Here is a 12,487-nt window from a genome sequence, read left to right on the forward strand (position 1 = left end):
AATTTGATCTTGGGAAGTCTCAAGGCCTTTTGCTTTTCCTTTTTGTTCCAAAATTTTTGCTTCTTCTCTGAAATAAATTTTAAACATTAATTGAGGTCCATCATCCAGGACTGTTGAAACTAACTGAAAGAAATCGTGATATTGCTTGATGCTAGAAGCCCAAGCCTTTATCATCTCCTTAACAAATGTGGAATTTAAGCCTTAAGTTACAAAAGCTTGCTTAATTTCTTTTAGATCATTAATTCCTATAGGTATCCATCTACCTTCTTTGGATACTTTTGGGTCTTTAGAACTTGATGCTTTCTCAGAGTAGATTACAGGATCAGAAGCTAAAACCTTGGGTAAGTCATCTCTGACAGCTACTGGTGATGTTGAATCCTTTCCTTGTTCCTTCTTTCCCTGTTCATCAGCTCCAATAACTCCCTCAATTATTTAAAAAGTTTTTAATATTGTCTTTTGTAAAGCCTGAGTCTCCTGGCCTGTATATATTTCTAGTGATTTCATTGCGGTACCTAACCTCTGGTCCTCATTCTGCACATGTGATTCCAAGGTCTGAAGTTTCTCCTTTAAAGATAGCATCTCATCCTTGGACATTACTTGAATAGCATGCAGATTGCCATCCTGGAGAGATAGTCTATCTGCTATCTTATCATAACTTTTTAACAATTTTTTTAAAGTAATTTTATTAAATTATAAAAGTTTCCATTTCCGCCCCTCCTCCCACCACCCTCCCATCCCCCCACTCCCTCTCCTCCTCCCTGTCCATCCCTAAGAGCAGTCAGGGATTCCTGCCCTGTGGGAAGTTCAAATTCCTCCCCGCTCCCTCCAGGTCCAGGAAGGTGAGTATCCAGACAGACTGGATCCGCAAAATCCAGTATATGCAGAGGAAACAAGTCCCAGTGCCCTTGTCAATGGCTTTTCAGAAAGACTCCGGGCCAGCCACATTCAGAGAATCCAGCCACATTCAGAGAATCTGGTTGGATCGTGTCCTCGTTCAGTCCCAGTCCAACTGGCCTTGGTAAACTCTCATTAGATCCGTTTCATTGTAACAGTGGGTGATCGCATCCCTCGCAGTCCTTATTTCCTTTTTCATTTTCTTCATCCTTCTGCTCCTTATTTGGACCTTGGGGGCTCAGTCCGGTGCTCCAATGTGGGTCTCCGTCTGTATCACCATCCATCGTCAGATAAAGGTTCTCTCTGATCTTGCCTTCTTTGCTCACGTTCTCTTTCCTTCTGCTTCTCGTTTGGACCTAGGGAGTTAAGTCCAGTGTTCCGATGTGGGTCTCTGTCTCTATCTCCATCCATCGCCAGATGAAGATTCTGGGACTCTTGTCTATTTTTGATTGTCAAATTCAACAGTACAATTTCTTTCAGATAACTTTTTAGTACCCTTAGATATGGATTCAATTTTGTCTATTGTGACGCGCTTCCTGACCAGCAGGAATGGACGACCACAAAATCAAGAATCCTTCTCAATCACAATTTATTAGAGCTACTTGATTGAAAGGGGGAATGGGGAAAAGGGATGAGAGAGAGAGCGAAAAACCCAAAGACAGCCGCTTTTCTAGGGTGAGAGGCTCGAATGCTGATTGGTTGATGCCATTCTGCTAGGGCCCAAAGCCACAGGACAGGTCAGGAAACCAAGTCTCTGAAATGCAAAACAAGGCTCCGAGCACACCGGCCTAAGGCGGCAACATCAAAGGATTTGTATACCTCCAGGCTGTAGGACTATCTCGCCAAGGCGACATCCTGGTGGCTCCCTACAGTCTATCAAATTAATGTTATCCTTTTTAATAGTATTAATTTTTCAGGCAACTTTTGATTTTTGATATTAGTCCTGTCAACTAGCTGTTAATTATTCTATAAATACTGTATCATTCCCAAAAGTGCCACATTCTTTCTTAGTGATAGAATATAGAGAAGAAAATGAGTCCCAATAACCAATAAACTGATGTATCACCATAACCATATAAGGCTCGCATAATACGATCCATATTATTAGCAAAATTTACTGAAATTGAAATATTAATGTAGTCTGCCATATTGATTAATTAATTACCTGTGATGTGACCTGGTAAACTGTAATCTTTATTATTTATCAGATGTCATGGTTGCAGAGTTGTGACTAGAAGCAATGCAACCAGTGTCGACAGGAATGTTCCTGGGCTGCTTTAGTTTCCAAGCTGCTTTAGTTTTCCACCTTGGTACTGGTTAAAAACTGAGAAATATGCTTTGCTTGACAAATTAAAAGCAATTAAATAAATTCCAAATATGAAGCAAGAAAACCAAAACTCATGGGCAGGGAGCATAAACCAGAAGTTGCAGAAGTCACCATATGGCAAAGAACCACCCCAGGCAATGCAGCAGTCGTGTGTGTGTGTGTGTGTGTGTGTGTGTGTGTGTGTGTGCGCGCACGCTTGGGAAATTTCCAAGTTACCACACACAGTAAATGCCGCTGTGACAGGAATTCTATACAAAATTGCTTAGGTAAAAGCATGCCAAACAGGCAGGGTTGGGAGACTGTCTTGGACATGGACTGGCTAGGCTGTTTAGTCAGTCCACCTGGTCAGCACGGAGCCCAAATTCACATGGGCACCAAATGAAGAAGGACATTTAAAAGAAATCACATATTACCTCAGAATTGAGAAAGAGATGGTTATTTATTTAGTGGTAGACTCACAAATCAGAATCCTCTGCTTAAACGGAGATCAGAAACCAAATCCCACAGCCAGGAAAAGAGAGAGGACACATGCTCTACAGAGAATTATATAGTATAAAAGGCCATGCCCCAGTGGGTGAGTAACCACTGGTTACCATGGAGCATTTTTATATCTATGTTCATCATGGTGTCTCTACTCTAGAGGAAATGGGACCTGGGAGAATGGAGCCTATAAAGAAAGCAGACTAAAGTCTCCTTTGATAACCAGTTTTATTTAGAGCACCAGACAGCATATATCCTAAGAATTAAGCAGCCTCTCACTGACTTTTGAAGTCCCACTCACAGAGAAGGGTTAGGGTTGATAGAAAACAGTATTCAAGAAAATTGGCTCTTAGTACCTGTACAGAAAATTGGGGGAATTAGGACTCAAGGCTGCCTGTGGGGTTGATAAGTGTGAGAATCCATCCTGTGAAAGTGGGGCCATCACGGTATCTGGGAATACACAGTTTGGCAAGGCAAAAGGGCAATGAACAAAATTAATATGAACAAAAATTCCCATGATTCAAGCTGTGTACAATCACAAGGACAGGCCGTGCTTAGAAACATTATCTAAATGACTGTAGTGAGTTAATGGATAATTTGAGTAAACCCATTCTTATTTATTACACCTGACAGGGACACAAAAGCACATTCCAAGGACAAACCCATGTTTAGAAGGAGCAGAGGTCAAATGCTTCTTATCTTCTTTTCTTGGAATTTTCTCCCAAGCACTTGAAATTCTGCTCACAGAGCTCCATTCTTGGACTGTGTGTGCACACATAGAAATTAACCTGTGATTTGCTTTGTTGTATCTGTCGTAGTTTGAATGAGAACAACCGCAGAGACTAATATTTGAATACTTGGTCCCCAGAAAGTAGAACTATTTGGGATGAATTAGTAGGTGTGTCCTTGTTGGAAGAAGAGATGTGTCACTGGGGGAGGGCTTTGAGGTTCCAGAAGAGTCCTGGCATTCCCAGTGTGTTCTCTGCCTCTGTTTGCAGTTTTACATGTGAGCTCTCAGGTGCTGCTCCAGGTATCTTCTGTCTGCCACCTCTACTCTGCTGCTGAGGACTGTATTGCTTTGGAACCATAGTCCAATGAGTCCTTCCTTTGATGAGTTACCTTGGTCTTGCTGTTTTATCAATGCAACATGAACTGAGACAAAGTAATACATGTTAGTCAGGGCTTTGTAAAGTAGAATGGGTAGAATTGATATTAAAGGGATTCTTTAAACTGACCTATACAATGCAGTCCTGTAGACCAACAATGGTTATTTCACACCAGAAAGGTGAAGAATCCAGTAGATTTTAGTCTGTGAAGTTGGATGTTGCTGCAGTCCAGTCTGGTGCTGAAGTCCCAGGTTGGTGGAAAGTTGTAACTGTGACTTGGCACAAGTGTTTGTGCTTTCTGTGTTTATAAACGCCACTTCTTGGTGTGGGAGGTCTTTCTGTCTATGTGTTCCTTTCATTGGGTAATGAATAAAGAAACTGCCTTTGTCTCTAGCAAGGGAGAAGGAAGGCAGAGTCAGGGAGAAGCCCCAGAGCCGTTGCAGGGGACAGACGCTGGGAACTTTACCTGGTAATCCACAGTTACTTGGTGATATACAGATTAATAGAAATAGGTTAAATTAATATGTAAGCGTTAGCCAATAAGAACCTAGAGCTAATGGGCCAAGCAGTGATTTAATTAATATAGTTTCTGTGTGGTTATTTCAGTTCTGGGCAACTGGGATGAACAAGAGGCCTTGTTGCTACAGCTTCTTCCCTGCTCAGGGATTCCAGGAGGATCAAGGTAGCCTGATCAATCAGCAATCCCACTCTTGTGGTGATTTACTAACAACTGCGCTGTTTTGCTGGCCCAGAGGCATTGTCTCATTCCTTCTTTGTGGTGCACAATGGACACAGAGTCTATTCAATAGGACATTGAGAAGAGAGTATGAGCTACTATTAGCATCAATTCCTGCTCTGCTCCTTGACTGTGGGTGCAGTGCGACAGCCACCTTGATCACTTGATGCCATCCTGGAATCCTGTATCTGTGACTTCTGCACTATGATAGACACAACCTGGCACTGTGACAAAATAACCCTACTCCCTCCAGATGCTTTGTCAGGGTGTCTCAGCAGAACAACAAGAAAAGTAACAAAGGCAGCAGTGTCCACCTGGGTTATCAGAGAGCCTACATCACTCCTAGTTTGGAGATGCTCTATTTGAGACCTCTGTACTGGCAGACTGACACTGGGTTACACTAAGGGGTCACCCAGAGTGGAAAGGCCCAGTGTCGATGGAAACTTCAACTATAAATATCACTTTTATTGTAACTGTACAAAAGAACCAAACTGAAGCCATTTTGGATAAGACTTCCATCTTGAAAAGTAGGGTGAAGCCAGGTTACAGTTCCCAAGACCTCCCCAGACCTCTCTGGGTAACTGACATCATGACATCCTGGTTGGCAAGTTAAGACCTGCACGGTGGGCAAGTCCCCCTGCCACAGCTGAGTAAACCAGGCAAGGCCAGTGCACCACAAGAAATCTTCCCAGGAAAGTTTCCTGTCCCTGAACCTTGATTGATGAACAATGTAACTGTGACTTAATGCAGATGTTTGCAGATTTTCTGCTTAAATACTTCCTTAAATGAACGTTCAAAGATGCAGTCAGCTCCCAAGTCTGTACTGTTGTCCCTGGGCCATTGATATGTGATGCCTAATTCAATAAAGAACTTACCCTGTGTGGACTCTTAAGCCTGCTTGGGCTGTTTCAGACTATGGGATCTACAACATGACTTTATTTCTTACAGGCTGATGGTGTGATGAAAATGAGAAAACATTTGCCCAGCTCTACAACTCTAAGTTCTGGGAAAGGGATTGGCAGGTGTTTTTTTGATTTTGTTTTTTTTTTGTTTGTTTGTTTATTTGGGTTTTTTTTGTGGTTTGGGTTAGCCAGGGACAAAGTCAGGGAGAGTTGGCACTCTAATCTGCCCAGCTGTGTCCTCTACACCAAGGTCCAGAGCTGTTTGGATCAGCTGATGAGTGCCATCTGCAGGCCGAATGCTGAAAACTGGAGACGGACACCTGGGCACTGTTCAGCTCTATTGTAGACCAGGAAAACAAAACAAAAGTCAAAACAGTAAATGCTCCTCTGTGGGTCTCCGTCCCTCTCTATGCTGTTTCAGTTCTTTGAGATTAAGTAGCAATGTACGAGGTCTGTCTTTCTCCAAAGCATCTCTGAACTTGACAGACCCTAAGATAGAACTTTTTCTTCTACTACTGACAACTGACAAATATCAATGTAACCTCAGGTATTCAGAAATACGAAAATGTGTATATAAACCAAGAACTTACTGATAACCACTCATAAAGAAAGTTATTTTAAGACGGTTCTTGAGTTCATATATGCTTTTATCATTTACTAAAATATGGGAAAATGTTTGCATATTGCAAAAAATGTGGGGTTTTTTTACATAAAGAACTAAATCTTGCTGAATATTTGCTACAGCAAGACATGGAACGTTAACTGCTGAAATGTCTTTCCACCCCCCAAAACAGCAATTTTTAAAACTAAGCATTCTACCATGATGCAATCTAAAAACAGACTAATTTGATAATTACATGCTGAAGAATGACAGCAGGAACACGTTAAAAGTCTGTTTTCTATTACTAAGACATGTTTCTATAAGAACAGAAAGTTTCCGTACAATAAAAACTGCAATCCATATTATATCACAGTGTCTCATCTGAGCTGCAGTGTTTCAGAATGTTCACTGGTATAGTCTGGTGTGAAGGCCTCCTCTGCAAAGTGTGCATGTGTGCTCAGAACAAGGCTGCAGTGACATCAGGAGAAGACACTGGGAAGCTGGGCCAGAAGCAAGGATGTGTCAAACAGTTGATTTTAAATTAATTTTTGGCCGTGCCTTCAGAAACATTTCGGTATTACCAAGATCTTCACAAGCCTCACACTGAGGCTTGTGGGACTTGTTGAATTGTATGTAATCCACAGAGAAATAGGATCTATTAGTGGAAAACACCTAGATCTTCTCCAAACACCTGTCTTCATTCATGGTGGTTTGCTGCTGGTGCCTGGGAAAGTCATGGGTGGTGCCACCAATATCTTCCACATCCCTTTTTTATTCTGTTGACCTTTACAGGTGCCTAGAATCTTTCTGCAAAATAGTTAAATCCAAGAAACAAAAATAAAGACATTCTGAGCCCAAATCCCCACCTCTAACCACAGCCTGACTCCCCATCTTCCTGTTCAGTCACCTTCTGGGAAGATCTGGCTAGGTTTGCAGTGTCTACTTCCTTCCTTTTGTCAGAGTTCAGGCCTCTTCAGACTCCCTGCCCTCTCTGTTTTCATCAGACTGGGCTGCTAGGGCCCACAGAGGGTCAGCACACCTAACCCTGGAATGGCAAAGCCTCTAACTGTCTCACACATGCGCTCATTGCATGTTGAGGAGACACAGGGTCCCAGCTCTTCTCACCACTGTCCCAGTCAGCCCTCTTCACTCCTGCGCTAGGATCCAGTCTCTTACCCCACTCCAGGCTGAACTTTTCATATCCTTCAGCAAATGCTGCTTTCAGTGGAAGCTTAGAGCCCACGTTTCCTCCAGGCCTCTCTGCAGTGTGCAGGTCAGCAGCCTTCTTTCTCCTGTGTCCACTCCAGCCACTAGGCAGCAGACCAATTGATTCTGTGCATGTGAATCACCACCCAGAGTCTCCCCTCCCCCCAACTCTCTACGGTCTTTTCTTGATTCTCCTTAGCCTTCAGGTGCCATGTCACCTGCCCATAGTCTTCCTTCCTTCCCTTAATTAGTCTGGGAGCCCCTGCTCTCCTGCTCCAGCAACACCAGTTTACTGTCTTATGTCCTCTGTCCCCATGTCTGAGTCCCTCAATTGTACACCCTGAAAGCATGGCTGATGACTAGCTCATGTTCCTAAAAACTGGGAGTTCGTAGACACAGTGTTCACAGATGAGAAAACAGAATTCAGAAGCAAGAAAAAGGCAGGTTATATTTGACAGGTGGTCCCTAAATGAGCAGGGATCATTTGTGAGCCCCCTTTCTTCTTTCATACAATGTGGGTTTTGTGTATACTGAAATTATCTTAGGAATGGAGCAAAGCTCAGCTGTGCCTGGGGTGAAGTGCAGGCTGAGCACAGCTGGGAAGTCACTGTGTAAGGTGCACTGAAGATCAGAGTCCTGGGGACTGCCAGTTCTGCTGGGTTGACTCACTTCTGTTGAGGGCTGGAGAAGAAAGAAGGATACTGGGTGTGCCCGAGGTCCTTGGGTGTGTTTGTGTGGGAGGGATGGGGTTTGCATTATTACAATCTAGGGATTGCTAGGTGAAAATGAAAACGAAAGAGAAGTTAACTCAAATAAAACTCCGCACAGCTTTGAGGGACATGGCAGTGGAGGTTTCCCAGGCCTGCCAGGATGGCAGTGCCTGGGCCGTTCCTGCTGCTGGTGGAGGGGTCTTGGGGCCCCGACCCCCCCAAGACCTTGATCAACAAGTTGCAAATGTACTTCCAGAGCCAGAAGAAGTTGGGCAGAGGGGAATGCAAGGTCGTCCAGCAGCATGGGAGCCCAGGGAGCTTCCTGGTGTTCTTCTCCCAGGAGGATGGTAAGGGCACAAAGACCAAGGAAGCTAGCCCTGCCCGAGGTTCGGGGTCAAGGATGCCAGGCCAGTGGCTGCAGCGCTGTGGGAGAGGGAGATCCTGGGGTCAGAATCTAAGTGGCAAGCACATCCAGGAGTGGCGATTCCCCTTGCTCTTACAGAAGCTTCCTGTTGCTATGAAGCTTCCAGTGCTTTGCTTTTCCTTCTTCCTTCCTTTCCTCCCTCCCTCCCTCGTTCCCTCTCTTTCTTTCTTTTTAACCTCTCTCTGTTTTCTTCCTTCTTCCCTCTTTCCCATTCTCCTTTCTTTCTCTCTCCCCTCTCTCTCTCTCTTCTTTTTTTCCTTCCTTCCACTCTCCCTCCCTCCATTTCTTTCCCGTTTTTATTATTCAAGTGGTACAGTTAAAGAATTAAGAATCTTGAGGAGTTGTGGGTCAGCTATTACCACAGAGTTCTAGCTGTCAGGGGGGAGGGAGGGTTGTATTTGGGAGATAGGCTTGAGGAGGGAAAAGCCCTTGAGCTCCTGTACCACAGCCTGAACAAAGTTCCTGCTTTGTCCTTCCGCTCCAAGTCTGAAGTGACTGTCAGCTTATTAGCTGGGGTGGGGGTTTCTGTGGAGGGTTCCCTCATTGCAGGAAAGCATCAGAATGGCTGAGCAGTTGAAAGTTCCCCACTTTTGTCTGCAGTCTGCCAGGGAGGCCCAGCCTTGCCTACTTAGGTGGGTGATTGAAAGCCCCAGACCTGTGGCTTCTGGAAGGCCACCATTATTTACCCACTGAGATTTTGTAGGCCAGGATCATCCTCAAAATGCAGACACTCCTCCCTCTTGTCCTTGAATTTGTGAAACTTTTGGGGCAGAGGAGGGGCAAGGGGGCTGAGGAAGCCAGGCTGTATGAAAGATAACAGCCCAACAGGGATTCAAGAATCAAAAATGAAAGAAAGACAGGTGTAGAGGGTATTGACACAGGTTTTCAGAAAGCCTGGTCAGGAGGCAGGAGAGGCCTGCAGGGCGCTGAATCCCTCTGGAAAGCAAGGACCTTGTTGTCCTAGGTTTGATTTCACCAGGGCGTGCTCCACAGACAGCGGACAGCAGGACCTGTTTTCTCATTTTCTCTGTTCCTAGAGCAGTGGTTCCCAACCTTCCTACAGCTACGACCCTGTAATACATGCTGTGGTGCCCCCATCATAAAATTATTCTCGTTGCTACTTCATAGCTGTAATTCTGCTACTGCTATGAAGTATAACGTAAATATCTCGGTTTCTGATGGTCTACGACTACCCCTGAAAAAGGACCTTTTGGTGCTCAAAAGGGATGTGACCCACAGGTTGAGAATCACCTCAGAGGGTTAGACGGTCCCCAGTTTGATCCCAGCTGTCACTCCCCCAGTAGACATAACACTTACGGAGTGTGTTCTTCTCTTGAGCTGCCTCCAAATGTTGGTCGCATGTTAGGGGTAGAGACTACTGCATCCTGATCACAGGAAGGGCGGGGGAACAAGACCCAGCCCCAACTCTATTCTAGACACTTTAGTACAGAGAATGTGGGTGAGTGGGGAAGCATTTGCCGCCAGCCCTGTGAAGTGACCAGGATGTGCTGAAGTCTGAAAAATCTCTGTTTTTTTTTATTGAGAACCTTAAACCAGCAAAATGGAGATCTATAAGATACTGGTAGTTTAGTGACAAACACAGCACAGGAAAGTACGGTTGTGAGGGTGCAATCCCTGCTGTAGCCTTCGCAGCAGGCCCTGGGCAGCTGAGGTGAAGGCTGGGCTCACACCCCAGCTCAGCTTTCTCCCTCAGGGGCTCCCAGTCCACAGCCCCCTCTTCTCCCAGGTGGCTCAGCTGATCCCTCTCCTTCACTCCCAACACAGATGACTCAGAACATTAAAATGGAACATTGTTGCAGGCCAGGCTTTGGGGTGACTAGAATTTCCATTCACTTAAGGTTTCCTGTTTGAGGCCCCACTCCCTCCTCAGCAAGTCAGCTGGAATTTCCCAACAGTTTTGCTCTTGCAGTCCTAGGGCAGGAGAATTCCTTTCCTGCAGAGAGCACCCCCCATCCCAGAAGTAGCCTGAGCAGGCATGACTTTATTCTTATAAATCTACACCAGCTAGGCAGTACTACTGAGTCTTCCAGTACAGTAGGCTCAATAGAAATTAGTGTATACCGGTACCAACTGTGAAGTCTCACCTTTGTAGGTTATCTGGATTTGTGTACTGTTGAGTATGTATGTCTTTTTTTCCTTGGGACATTGACCTACACTCTCAGACCCATACTCAAATCAATGTTATTGTTCTTTAAAAAGATATGATGGTGGGGTGCCCCGAGTGGCCTGCAAGCCAGGCAGAAGCTGCCGCCAGATCAGTACAGGTTACCGGCGGCGGCAGAGCTGGTCCCGTCATGCAGCAGGGGAGAGTCAGGCAGACAGGTGCAGCGGATAATAGTAAACAGACATAAGGCTAGACATAAAGGTAAACATTTATTACTTAAAGAAAGGGAGACATAAAGATATGGAGACAAACATAGAGAGAGACAGAAACACATGTGCACATGGCAAGAGATGGACAGAGAAGGGGAAGCCAAGATGGCAACGAGGTCAGAAGTGGTTGGGAGTGGGTGTGGTCAGTCCTTAAAGGCACTGCAAAGGAATAACATTCCCGGATCCTTTTTATAATAAAAAGTAGAAGGTTAGACATTACAGTTTGAAGGAATTGGGGCGGCGAATTCTCAAGACTGCTTCCAGCTGATTTGTGGGCATTGTCTTTGAGGGGTGGGGGAGATCCGAGAAAAGGCTGGGTGCTGTTCACATCCTGGCACAGTTGGTCTCTGCTCCTGACAGGACAGGTGTCTGTGGCATGGAAATGTCTGGTGTTCCTTGTACCTGCTTAGGGTATTAGCAGAACAGAGGACAAAGTTAAATTGAGAAAAAAATTTTAAGACCAGGGAATTGAGGGATTTGTATCTGACCTGTTTATGATGGGTTCTTTAATTCGTCTCCCTGGAACTCATAAGAAAAATAGAAGTTTTAGACATATGCATTGTATTAAAAACTCCTTGGGTTTGTAAAAACAGAAATTATAATGAAAAGTATTTTTATTTGGTGAGACAATCTGGCAAAACCTCTTAGCTATCAGACTATCAGAAATCTTTGAGAAGGATAAGATTTTATTTGAGTTACTGATTAAAAAATGACAGAGAACTTACTTGGTTGGCATCTAGAGCTACTCTTTTGGGTCCTCCATGGTCGCTGAAGGTTGTATTTGACCTTTGCTGTTTAGTGCGGAGCCTGTCAGGCTTTAGAAGACCCTGTGGGCTAAGAAATCTTTAGAAAGACAAGCCTACCTTGACCTGGGCAGCTAGGCTGTCGATTCCATCTATCCTGTCCATGTTTGGAGGCCTCCAGTTTAGGTAAAAGGCAGATTTTGCCCAATGGTTAGTGCTTGGCAGTTGAAGCAAACTGCAGATGGATGTTGGTCTGTGACCATTTGTCTTTTGTCTTCTTGGAGGAAACAGAGTGCTTGCTAGGAGCCAACCTCTCTCTTTTTGTTATGAAAAGTCATTTAAATAATTAAATATTTAAATATCGCATCCCGCAGATCTCTGAGCAGTTGAGGGCTGTGTATTAGGTATTGCTGCAATATAGAATCTGTCTGGAAGGTTGGGTCTGAGCTTGACTGTATTAACTCTTAACAGGTAAGATCCACATTTGTAAAAAGACAGAAAGAAAGAAAAAAACTGTTTGTAACATTAAGATTACTGGCAGAATTGACAATGGTAGAGAATAACTTAATATTAAATATGAGAGAGTTAAAAGTACATACCAGTTTAAAATATGAGACTTATGATTTTGTAGTCTGAAATGAGATGAAATGAATAATTATTATACATAGAAAGATTGAACAGGAATTAGGCAAACTGCATGCTTTTGATGGGCCCTATCAAAAAGCATGTCACTATGCAAAACACCTGTAATCAGAGTTAACAAGGATTTCAGTGAACACCGAGGAGGGGGGAGGGAAGGCAGGACATTCATAACAATGGGAGAGCTTGGTTACGTGACCTGGCTCTCAGTGAATCTAGTGATAAAGTCACCTGACCCCAATGAACATGGCGGTGGCCAGGTGTTGTGGCCTGAATGGAAAAACCACAGGAATTTTAAAAGCCGGGGGCCGCCTGGTTGTTATCC

At 44.4% G+C, this 12,487-nt stretch overlaps 1 protein-coding gene across 3 annotated transcripts in view; it reads left to right on the forward strand.

Annotated features, from left to right (window-relative positions):
* The window catches only part of LOC125413061 (protein mono-ADP-ribosyltransferase PARP14), a 651,703-nt gene that overhangs the window by 272,419 nt on the left and 366,797 nt on the right, over window positions 1-12,487 (forward strand). Inside the window, exon 1 of one of the 3 annotated variants that reach the window (XM_087901086.1) lies at window positions 8,082-8,309. The exons of 1 other annotated variant lie outside the window; for it this stretch is intronic. In XM_087901086.1, coding sequence (XP_087757212.1) covers window positions 8,123-8,309 — 187 coding nt within the window. In that variant the 5' untranslated portion in view covers window positions 8,082-8,122. Of the gene's footprint in view, window positions 1-8,081; window positions 8,310-12,487 lie in introns of those variants that run through there. One more of the 3 variants, XM_087901074.1, reaches the window with a different exon arrangement.

This window comes from Myodes glareolus, chromosome 2 (assembly GCF_982192425.1).
Source record: "Myodes glareolus chromosome 2, mMyoGla1.1, whole genome shotgun sequence".
In the NCBI taxonomy this organism is placed as follows: domain Eukaryota; kingdom Metazoa; phylum Chordata; class Mammalia; order Rodentia; family Cricetidae; genus Myodes; species Myodes glareolus.